Raw genomic sequence first — 12,997 nt, forward strand, 5'->3', positions numbered from 1 at the left:
ATCATAGTTCTGTGGTCCTTTCTGAACATTTTGATATAAATTCAAAAAAAGAACTGAGCTTTCTCTTAACATCTGGCTTCCTTCTTTCTAGTTCCTTTGCTGATACATTTTTAATTTAAGTAGGACATCCTGGAGTCTCCAGTAATCTTGTTCTTTCTTTCCATCCTGAACTACATTTACAATAGACTGCAATAGTCAAGTGACCCTTAACTAATATGGTTTCTTAAGAATGAACGAATCAGGCTAATACTTCCTCTCATACAGTTGCAGAGACCAATTCATAGGACCTAAATTAGTTGGAGTTGGCAACAATGAATTTTTCAAAACTCAGGCCTAGTTTTCAGGCAGATCAGTCTATGTGATGGACTTAGTTCATTTTGCTCTAATTGAAGAACAATTTTGTTGAATATAATAAAGTATACTTCCTTGAATAGTTTAGGAAATTAGTTCTATTTTAGTTCACATTTAGTTCACAGTTAAGTCTACATTTTTGAGCAGTTTTGGAGCAGTAAGAGAATCTGAATGTGAAGCAGTGAGGTTACTTGATACAGTTACCTAATATCCATTCCATTATTCTTTCAGTGTTACTGTTGACTAGTCCAATACATATGGATCAACTGTCCATTAGTGGCTAGAGTGCACTAGTTATTTCTGAGGTGTTTCTTTCAGCTTTGTTTCATCTGAAGATCACTTGTTCTGAGAATGCTGCATTATATGAACCAAAGCACACTAAGAGGGAATAATTTGGAGTTGAGTTCGGAACCACATTTCCAATCCTAAGGAAATGGTTATTGTGAACATACCTATAAAATGCCTACTATAGGTATGCAAAAAAAATCTCAAACAATTAAAAACGTGGAAGTAAGATTATAATCAGTTTAAAATTGATTTGTGGATCGGGGTGTCTACGGCAATAAAGATTAAGTTGTTCTGCACCTGTTCCTTACATTTTTAATATGGTTGCATACTGAAACTGAAAAAGATGAATAACATTCTGTAGAATACAGCTCAGAGTTAGCTAAAGTACAGTTGATCTTAATTTAGCATGAATAATCTTAATATATAATATATGTTATATATTATAATATACATAATATAGAAAATATATAAAAAATATGTATTAAAAAAAAAAAGCTAAAAATGCACCATGAGTCAGTTTTAGTATAAAATCAGGCATTCCTGGAAACATACAAGCAGTTTTATATAAAAAAAAATATTTCATAGTATACTAAACTGAATTCAACTGTATTCAACTGAAAAGTGCTAACATTGGGTGTCCGAGTATATGCATGTTACAATGATCATTACTACACTGTTAACTTTTATTTTTTTTCTTTAATCCATCATTCACAGAGGTCTTCTTTCAAATTCAAGGAAACTAGAGTAAATGTGCTAAACAGCTGTTAGGTACAACACGAGGTTTGGAATATGCTACATTATATAATACACTAGTGTAAATATGACAATTGGCTGAGTGTTAGGTACAACATATGTTTTATGATCTGCTATATTAATTATTTATTTAATTACATTAGCAGTATTTTTATTTAATGTGGTTTCACTGTCCAGTCTTCTATACAGAAAAAATTGTGCTACTATGAAAATTCAAGTACTTTGGCTAATACTATTCAAGTATTATCCCAAACGTGAAAATAGCATATCACAGAATCACAGAATGACCAAGGTTGTAAGGGACCTCTGAAGATCATCTAATCCAACTCCCTGCTGAGCAGGATCACCTAGAGCAGATTGCACAGGGTGGCATCCAGGCAGGTTTTGAATATCTCCACAGAAGGAGACTCCCCAACCTCTCAGGGCAACCTGTTCCAGTGCTCTGTCACCCTCATAGTAAAGTGCCTTTTCATATTCAGCTGGCACTTTCTGCGCTTCAGTTTTTGCCTGTTGCCTCTCATCCTGTCGCTGGGCACAACAGAAAAGAGACCAGCTCTATCCTCTTGACACCCTCTCCTCAGATATTTATACACAGTAATGAGGTCTCTGCTCAGTCTTGTCTTTTCCAGGCTAAACAGGCCCAGCTCTCTCAGCCTGTCTTCGTACAACAGGTGCTCCAGTCCTCTAATCATCTTAGTAGCCCTCCTTTGAATTTGCTCCAGTAGCTCCATGTCCTTCTTGTACTGGGGAGCCCAGAACTGGACACAATACTCCAGGTGTGGCTTCAGTAGTGCTGAGTCAAGGGGGAGGATCACCTCCCTCGACCTGCTGGCAACACTCTTCTGTACACACTTCAGGACACCACTGGCCACAAGGGCACATTGCTGACTCATGGTCAGCCTGCTGTCCATCAGGACTCCCAGGTCTCTCTCCGCAGAGCTGCTCTCCAGCAGGTCAGCCCCCAGCCTGTACTGGTGCTTGGGGTTATTCCTCCCTAAGTGAGGACTCTGCACTTGCCATTGTTGAACTTCTTTGAGTTCCTCTCAGCCCAACCCTCCAGCCTGTCAAGTTCCTTCTGAATGGCAGCACAGCCCTCTGGGGTATCAGGCACTTCTCCGAGCTTTGTGTCGTCAGCAAACTTGCTGAGGGTGCACTCCGTATCATCATCCAGGTTGTTGATGAATATAATATATATTATTTAATTATTCATAGAATCATATAATGGCCTGGACTGAAAAGGACCTTAAAGAGCATCTAGTTTCAACCCCCCTGCTCTGGGCACGGTTGCCAACCACTAGAGCAGGCTGCCAAAAGCCGCATCCAGCCTGGCCTTGAATGCCTCCAGGGATGGTGCATCCACAACCTCCTTGGGCAACCTGTTCCAGTGCCTCACCACCCTCTGAGTGAAAAACTTTCTCCTAATATCTAACCTAAATCTCCCGTCTTAGTTTAAAACCATTCCCCGTTGTCCTATCACTATCAACACACATAAACAGGCTCCTGTTTATACACTCCCTTCAAGTACTGGAGCCTTCTCTTCTCCAAGATAAACAAGCCCAGTTCCATCAACCTTTCTGCACAGGAGAGGTGCTCCAACCCTCTGATCGTCTTAGTGGTCCTCCTCTGGACCCGTTCCAAGAGCTCCACATCCTTCTTGTGCTGGGGGCCCCAGGCCTGCACGCAGCACTCCAGGTGGGGTCTCACAAGAGCAGAGTAGAGGGGGACAATCACCTCCCTCTCCCTGCTGGCCACCCCTCTTTTAATGCAGCCCAGGACACGGTTGGCATTCCTGGCTCCAAGCATGCACTGCTGGCTCATGTCCAGCTTCTCGTCCATCAGGACCCCCAAATCCTTCATCACAGGGCTGCTCTCAAGTTCTTCTTCTCCCAGCCTATACAAATACCTGGGATTGCCCCAGCCCAAGTGCAACACCTTGTAGTTGGCCTTGTTGAACCTCATTAGGTTCTCATGGGCCCACTTCTCCAGCCTGTCCAGGTCTCTGTGGATGGCATCCCTTCCCTCTATTGTATCGACTGCACCACTCAGTATCAAGCACTGACGTGAGACTGACAGGCCTGTAGTTGTCAGGGTCTTCTTTCATGCCCTTCTTGAAAATTGGTACATTTGCCAGCTTCCAGTCTACTGGGACCTCTCCAGATTCCCAGGACTGTTAAAAAATAATTGAAACAGGTCCTGCAATGACATCAGGCAGCTCTCTAAGCACTCTGGAATTAATTCCATCTGGACCCATGGACTTTTATGACTCCAGCTGGAGCAGCAAATCCCACACACATTCAGGGTCAGTTGGGAGTTTATCATTCCCACCACCATGGTCCTCCAGCTCAGGATGCCAGGGTCCCAAAGCCCATCATCAGCGTTGAAGACAGAGGCAAAGAAGGCATTTAATATCTCCACTTTGTCTATGTCCTTGTCTGTGAGGTGACCTTCCCCAAGCAAATTCATTTATTTAATACTTTAAATCCTTCAACATTGGGTATTTCATGGGATGGTGTTCACTGTTGCTGTTAACTTTGTCTACTTTGTCTTAAATTTCTTCTATCAACACTTCAAGTGTTAACAAATCTGTGCCAGCCTCATCAAACTCTTTCAAAGCAAATAGAGAAACAAAATGTAATTTATTTTTTCTAACTTATCTGCCTGCATGCTCCTTTTGTACAGGGAATATTTGCTGGCTATGGAGGCTCTCTGTTAAGCTTTGTTACATCTACTTCTGGAGATTTATTTTTGGTTTTGATACTGTGTTACTTGCATTTTTTTTTCTTCCCACTAGTGTTTTTTATATGAATCTGTTTTTTCTCTTAACCTGCCACAGTCTGCAACGGTTTTATTTCATTTATTTTTAGGGAATTGCAGATTCCGCAACTTGCTTTCCTTCCCAAACACTCCAGTTTAGCCATGTCAGCTACCTTTTTTCTATTCTTCAAGCTTTGATTAATGGCACATTTTTTTTTCACCCTCTAATACAGTATCCTTTCCTAATACAATCTCTGCTTTCTCTGTGAGGATTTAACACCATTAGCCTCTTTTTAAAAGCTTTCTTATAAATTAACTGCATAAGTAGTTTCTCTTTTGGAATTTGAGAACAACCATGGAGGGTTTGTTTTGTTTTGTTTTGTTTTGTTTTGTGTTTTGTTTTGTTTTTCTTTGTTGTTGTTTTTGTTTTGTGTGTTGTTTTTTTTTTTTTTACTTTTGTTTCCTCAGCAAGCATTTTGAATCTAAGAACATAATGGCCACTGCTAGAGAGCCATTCTTCAGTTCTGAATCAGGACGTAAACAATAACTGGAATCTTGTCAATGGTTGCTTTGCATTTTGTGGCTTCTCTAACCTACTATTCCAAGATACAGTCACTTATTCTATGCAAATATTTAAATTTTAATCTTTAATTATGCTGTGTTGAGCTATTTGAACAATTTACAAAGTAGATGTAATCACCCATTACTGTTGAGTTTTCTGTCTCATCCTCTCTGATCCCAGCAAGTGACAATCCTGGTCGTAGTCCTGGTCAGGGGAAACATCACAATCTTAGCTAGAGAAGTATAACCAGAGAAGACAGTAGAAAAGAACAGTCTTTTATTCTTAGGGAATTTGAAATAAGATATACTTTGTCTAGCATGTATTTTGTCTCTGTCTCCTTGGATTCCCTTTTTGGCAGGTGCCTGGTCCTTACGCTGGAATGTGGACATATTAAGCACTTAAAAATGTGCATGAAGTAAACAGGAGCCAAGTATGGTGTGATAGGCATGAAGAAAAGTGTTTGAGTAGCTGCAGGGTTGTGGTGGGATCAGGCCATAAACTATCCTGTGCCTCTCATGGCTGGTTCTTGATGCTCTGGGACTGATGTAAACTATGGTGGGAAAAACCACTGACACCAAAATGCCATTAAGCCAGAGGAGCTTACTGCCCTGCTCAGGCATATGTACAAGAGGCACTGCTAACCAATGGGGCTGGAGACATGTCAGTGGAGTATCGCCACGCCACAGTGGTACATACAGCCCCAGTGGACTGCAGACATAGGCAACCCACACCAGGACGAGGACATTAAGGAACTGAGCATCAGTAATCCATTAAGCACAAGGCAACAGGAAAAAAAAAAAAAAAAGTGTTATGCTAACCACCCTAATTCCCTACTTTCCTTGCATTGTAAGAATTTGGACAAACTCAGTGTGACCTACAGAGAAAGTTGAGATGAGTTTGGAGGAAATAGATGTTTATGTACATGTTTGTTTAATTGTTTGTTAGGTTCTTTTTCTCTAAATACGAATCACTGAACAGAAGTCAAGTAAAATTCTCTGAATCAAGACTGTTTTACCTACAATTATGTTTTATGGATTCATGACCAAAAGACTAGCCATCAGAAATCCCTACAATTTCAATGCTGGCCGAATCTCCATTCCTTCTGTCTATAACTATAGTATATCTATAAAATAGAAATAATGATTCTGTATTTTGAGGTGCAGGTTAATTCCCTGTCTAGAATGTTCAATCTTCTAGAAAATCATATTAGCAAATTAATAATTCAGCTAACACTATACTTAAAATGTTGTATAGTAAATAAGGAGAGGATCATTTGCAAAGAGTGAAGATTAGCGCAAATATTCCATCATTTTCCAAGGATTCTTAATTTTGTGATGAAAAGCGTAAGGGTATAAAGACAATAGGTATGTCATTGCCACAATTAGCATGTATTTGTAAAATACACAGGGTGAAAGTCAAATTGTGCAAGCATTATATAACTTGAGGCATTTCTTGTATTACATGTATTAGTTACAGTTTACCTATTAAGTCGCGCTTAAATTTGATGTTTTCAAATGCACATCAGAAATAAAGCAAGTATGGTGTCACCGTCTCATGGAGCAGCAAGTGTGGCCTGTCCTGCAAGGAAAAGAAGCAGGGAGCAAGGAGTGACAAAGACCCCTGGGCACCATCCCACAGCACCCATGCAAGAAGCACAGAGCTGGTCTGGAATGGCACCCAGAGCCAGCCAATAGGCCAGTTGTTCCCAGACACATCCATAACAAGGAATCAGGTCCTATAATCAAGACGTAAAGTTAAATATTTGGGTCAGAGCCTGGATAAATGGGATACAAGGGTAGGATATAAAAGCCAGCATAGCCCAGGTAAGTCATAGAACCATAAAATCATCGAATATACTGAATTGGAAGGGATCCACAAGGATCATCAAGTCCAAATCTTGCACAGAACCACACAAAAATCAAACAATATGTCTGAGAGCATTGTCCAAACACTTCTTGAACTCTGGCAGGCTGGGTGCTCTGACCACTGCCCTGGGGAGCCTGTCCCAGTGCCCAGACACCCTCTGGGTGCAGAACTTTTTCCTAACACCCAGCCTGACCCTGCCCCAGCTCCATGCCGTTCCCTCAGGTCCTGTCACTGTCCTCAGAGAGCAGAACTCAGCGCCTACCCCTCCGCTCCCCTTGTGAGGGAGCTGCAGGCCACCACGAGGCCTCCCCTCAGCCTGCTCTGCTCTGGGCTGAACAAACCAAGGGACCTCAGCCGCTCCTCATATATGAAAACCAACAATGAGAGCCTGAGCTTAAATGCAGCAGCTGAGGGAGGTGAGGGACCCAACAGTTCTGTCTCACTTCTTTTCACAGCATCTTGATCCAAGGTCACAGCCCCATGCAACCAGAGCCAACCTTGAGCACAGACAGCAGACCATAAAGTGTGTGTGCAAGGTGCAGGGAGGGGACAAGAGGTACACCCCCAGCTCCGGCATAGTGACATGATTTTAACAAACATTTTCTGATTTATTCCCTTCTTGGACAGATTTTTTTTTTTCTGAGAAATTCTTAGGCAGATAACTTCCATGGGTACTTCTTCAATCTCAACTTAAAATGTATTTATTTTTGTCATTAATATTTATTAACTCTTATTAATAAAATAAAACCATATCCAGTAAGATACTGGACTGGAATGAAAGAAACATAATTTTTGCTTTTAAATGACTTCCCTGGGGTCCTGCATAAAACTTGCTGCTTTGCTTCTCCATTACTACAAAAAAAAAAAAAATCATTATGCTTCTTTTCACTCAGTCTTATGTAACTTCTCCTTTGAGAGGTAGTTTTTCTTGAAGTATCTACAGCATGTCCACACAAGTCCTAGTCATGGACTTTTTTTAGTCTTTATCAATTACATGGAAACATCTGGGGTTATAGATAGGAAGATTTTGTCTTTGCCTAATGTTGACCTAAAATCTAACAGTTATCATAATTGCTTTCAAACTTTATCTCATGGCATGATTTTGTCTCATGGCATCAACATTTTGTGGATGTTTAATTTTTTGGTTGATCTTCTACTTCATGTATGTTAATATTGTAACTACTTCACACTTAGCTCTGTATTTTTCATATTCTTCGTTATATAACCTTTTTTCTCTTAATTTTATTGTTAAAAAATACAACGACATTTATTCTTTCTTATTGTTTTCCATGTATTGCATCTCGACCTATTTTTTCCATTGTTTTTACAGGATGTATTTGTTTACTTAACATTAGTCATTCTAGTATTCTCAGAATAATCTCTTTCAATTGTGTGAAAACATAATAGGTTTTGTAAAGAGTATCAAGTTCTGTAATGCTTGTTTAAAAATAGATCAGAAGTTTTATCCCATCCCATTGTGAGGCAGCACCCTTTATCAGTAAAAATGAAGCCATATCAGAACTATGCAGAACCACAGAGATGAAAGGCAAAATATGTGGGCAAGAATTCTTCCATTTTAGTTCTCTTTTCAAAGTTACTGAAAAGAAAGATAACCTTTTATAAACATCAATTTTAGTAACCCCTGACAAAATCTCATTATGAAAAAGGTATGTAAAGATGGGTTGCTGAATGTAGGATTTCTAAATATACAGTAATATAATGCATAGACTTTTACATCTGATAATAGTGACAGAAGTAATAGCAGCTATAATGGATATAATAGTTCAACACTGATAGCTTAAAAGAAAAAATGTTAAATTATCCAAATTACACATTTGCTAGAATATTATCTAATGGTATTGCTGAACTGTGATACTTCATGTGATACTGAAGATGATGGAATAGTCTCAAAATAGAAAGATGCTTAGTATTCAAGAAGAGCAGTTTGCTTGCAAATTCATTCTTTATTTATTTTATTTTATTATATTATTTTTTCCTATGGGGAATTAACTCCCAGGTGTGTAAATATAAAGACAGAGACAGGAATTAGAAACTGGCGTACCTGCCTGACTGTGGAGTTGGTGGTTAGAGTATATCACCTATATGAAGGCAGAATTGGAATTTGATAATTAAATGAAAACAAAAACAGTTCTGAGAGGAGGAGCGAAACTAGTTTCCATCCCTTTTGAGTTTAATGTTTTAAGCCTGAAGTCTGTTAGTCATAACTAACACCTTTCTGGTTTCTTCAAAAGCTTAAACAGTGCTGGACACTGCTTCACAAAGGTCATTGGGCCAGACTTACATGTACAACAATTTCTTAACAAGGTCCAATGTTGTCAAACATTGGCTCAAACAGGGAAGGTTACTTTGAAGCAAGAGAAGAGAGAGGGAAGGGAGAAGGGAAAGGGAGAAGGGAAAGCAAAGACAAAGGGAAAGGCAAACGTAAGTCTCTCCACTGGTAAGCTCGGAAGAGAATTGATGGAGAAGTTCTTAGAAGAATGCTCTCCCCTGGCCATCCCCTCAAATCCTGCAAATGGTTGCCACATATCTTTACTGTAGTAAATATAGAGTTACATCAGTTTGCCTATAAGTTGTTTCCATATACAGTACAGTCTGTATAGAACACTGAATGGATGATCCTTTCTTTGATCAGGGACAGGTGCTGCATACTGTTAAGCTTTGCACATGCATATCACTGAGTCTTTCAATGGGCCCCCCAAGAGAAAGAAAAGGAGGAAAAGAGAGGAATGCCAATGGCAATGACTTACCATGAAGTCTGCTATCAACAATACCAGGTCTTGCAGGAGCAAGGGCATGGGAATAACAACATAAGAACAACAAGGAGAAAATACTTCCACAGAAGTTGTAGGGAACAGTGACACATCACCCTGGGTGAAAGGGTGCAGAGCTGTGAGCAGCAAGAAAGCTGCAGAAGTGCCAACAGAAGGATTTAGCAATTAAAAAGGCTATGATACCTAAGGCACAATGCAGCAACCTGCCTAAGTCTGTTACCAAGTAATTCCTAAGTGGTAAACAAGGGAAACAAGAACCAAGTACACATGGATAAATAAATGTAAACATCCACAGAACTATCGAAGTAAATATAAAGGAACCTAATGAACACATTTACAGACCAGACTGAAATGCTTATGTAATGCTGAAAGCTAATTAAACTAGACTGTAGTCTAGGACATAACTAAATTTTAGATGCTTTCACCCTACTTTTTACCTACTACTTTACACCCTACTGCTTTAGGTGAAAATAGGAGAGACTGATATTACTCTATAATTTTCAACAGTTCACTGTAGCATTTAATAATTTTCATCTCAAGTTTTCCACTAATCACATCTTTATTTCTTGTCCTACTTGCCCACTTAACATAGTACAAAGTATGATCCAAAATACTTTGGAAATACATGGGGAAAGAGGATGAGATTTCATGATAAGAAGTAATTAAGGTAGTATTTCACATACTGTGTAAATATTAAAAAAAAAAAAATCAGAATAGGTATTTTGAAGGGCCAAAAAAGGCTTTTTCATAAACTAAATTATCCTGGAAGGCTCTGTAACCTGCTGGACATAATTCACTTGCCTACATAATCAGAATTTCTACTTTAATTACAAATTAATGATAAATCATTAAATCATTATCAGGAAAACATCTGTAGTTAAAACTCATGACTAGTACTTAGATGATCTGCTTTACTTCTCAGTTTTGCCAGATGTATTACCTGAACTTGGTTATCATTAGCTTTGGCCAAGAGAGGGAGGGAAGATGGCATGTGTGATTTTAAGCTGTTTCTGTTCCATATGCAAGTATATTGACTAGTTAAATGAAAATCAAATCTTCAGCAGGATCAGAAAAAGATGTCTGGCTTTAGTTATACTAGTGTAGTATAATTAGATGTAGACCCTGTTTTATTGTGTGTATATATATATATATAGATATAAATTTAATGAGGCTTTGACTGTATTTAGTGTGAACACAGAAATGTTTTTCTCCATTTGAATTCCTAGGCTGTGAAGGAAAATACAGAAGCAACTTAGGAAAAAAGTGCTCTAAATCTATCTTCAGTAATGCAGCAGGTGTGAACCAAGATTCCCATTTGCCAGGTGGAACAATGACTACAAAATCAACAGTTCACATGGTAGTGTGTTTTCTTCAACTCTGCATTGTAAAGGGGCAGATAATATGTGAGAGGCAAATGGTTGCTGAGTGGCAAGTGGAACCAAAACCCATTGTAATAAAATGGACACCAAGGGAAAACATCTGCTCAGACTTTTATGCAGAATGCTGGAAGATGAATAAAAATACTACTGGGGAAGACAAAAATCTCAGTGTCCCTCAGATATGCCCCTTACAGCTTCAATTAGGTGATAGTCTCTTCATCTCCTCTGAGCCATCCTTTCAGTCCTATGGAATGAATTTGGTAAATGTCTCCAAGGAAGAATTTCTTAATTGCCCTAAAAGTGTTTTTTTTCAAGAGCAGCTGATTTTTGTTTGCCAGATAAGAGGATTGCACCAAGTTGACCCAAACTGGCTTGGTGCTGGAACTCATTACTTTGCAGAGCTTCATAAGAGAGGTCCAGCATTGTGCAAGATGGGCCTTCGTCTGAACGTAACCGTAAAGCAGCAGTTTTGCCAACAGTCTCCAAATGCACCATTATGCTCTGGGCATGGAAGATGTTTAAGCCACGTTTGGGAAAAAGCATATAATTGCCATTGTTTACCACAGTATTCCGGAAAATTCTGCCAGAAGTTTGATATGTGCTCCACTAAACCTTGCCATAATAATGCCTCATGTACCGAGAAGTCAGAAGGTACCAAAAATTTATATGAGTGCACTTGTCCTCCAAAATTTTCAGGTATTTTTTTTTCTCTCCATGTATAACTGTTTCATAGATATATATTCTTTAATGCATAATAATGCAGTAAGCACATTATTAACAATGTTTTTATACAGTTTGATTGTCCATTGACCCTACCACACCTGCACTGTCCTTTTTACCTACAGTTTCTTACATGACTATGCAGTCATTCAAAGAAATGTACTTGGTTACATTTGTGTGTACATTGTGAGGAAAGAATAAATAAATCCTCATCATGTTTCTTTCCCAATGAAGAACAAGACATATATAAGTACTTCTGTATTTAAAAAGATTACTGATTATCTTTGTTTGCTTGCTCAGCAGATCAAGTTTAAACAAAATAACATAAATAGTTGGGAATCAGCCCATACACAAATAGTTATTAAAACAAAATCCTGACAGCCAACAGTTTTGTTGAAATAAACATTTAATTCAACCTGCAACAAAAATGTCCTTTTCAGCTGAAAGACCTTTGAAGTTACATTAAAGAAAATGTTAAAATCAAAATCTGTTTTAAATTGAAAAATCATGCATTTAATTTGAAATGCAAATGAAAAAAAAAAAGTACTATTTTTTCCATATTTTTCCATTGTTAAATTCCTTTCCAAGTAAGTTTACAAAAAACACTTTCGTTACTGGATTAAATATTTCACAAATTGAAAACAAAACAAACAAACAAACAAAACAAACAAACAAAACAATTTTCTGTAGGAAATATTGCAGTATTTATCTAAAACCCACTGGTTTTAGGAACTACCAGAGAGTACAACATGATTATATACATTCTCACTCAGTCACTGTCTTGATTTCATGGAGGAACAGAAGTGGATGAAGGAAAGTACGGATATGTTTTCCCTAGATTCAGAACAATGGAGTTCAGGAGTCCTTTAGGAAGTACCAGAAATAAACACTCCTATCAAAAGAAGGATTATTGTATCTCTTTCTTTTTTCGTGAAGCAGAATTCTAGCAATGTTCCTTCGATGGATTGCAATTCTGTGTTCTTACAAATGTAATGTTATGCTGTGAAACACAATTGATGAGTCATGAATGAGTGAGGTTCACAGAACACAGAAATGAAAGTTATGTTGCATAAAGTTTGCTGTAATTTATTTTTAATTGCTTTTCAGACTGCATAATAATTTGATTACTAATGCACTTGCAAATAGTAGATTGTGCAGGTATGAATATGTCAGTATTATAAGAAAAAAATATTTTTAATTATTCAAGGTTTGGTAAAAATAGTGGAAAACCAATGGCAGAAATTATTGATGCAGCATGTTTTCTTTTTTTTTTTGTTAATCTAAAAAAGCTTTTATTTAAACTGATGGAAAGATTCACATGCAATTATGTTAAAACCAGTCATCGTGCTTAACACTATCATTAAGCAATGCTTAAAATATTCTGTTAGACTATATGAGACAGTGTTGGCTAATGCCATCATTTTGCACTGACATTATTGGTTCAGTAAATAAACTGTATGTAAACAAGAAAAAATAGGAGATTAAACCATCATATATTATGGATATGACTACACAAAAGTAAAAGAGCTAAA

General features: G+C 38.0%; 1 protein-coding gene across 1 annotated transcript in view; it reads left to right on the forward strand.

Annotated features, from left to right (window-relative positions):
* Positions 1–12,997, forward strand: part of EYS (eyes shut homolog) — a 959,435-nt gene that overhangs the window by 91,125 nt on the left and 855,313 nt on the right. Inside the window, exon 3 of the mRNA XM_080584128.1 lies at positions 10,593–11,441. Coding sequence (XP_080440254.1) covers positions 10,697–11,441 — 745 coding nt within the window. The 5' untranslated portion in view covers positions 10,593–10,696. The remainder of the gene's footprint in view (positions 1–10,592; positions 11,442–12,997) is intronic.

The sequence above is a fragment of the Anser brachyrhynchus genome, assembly GCF_964034855.1.
Source record: "Anser brachyrhynchus genome assembly, chromosome: 3".
Lineage (NCBI taxonomy): Eukaryota > Metazoa > Chordata > Aves > Anseriformes > Anatidae > Anser > Anser brachyrhynchus.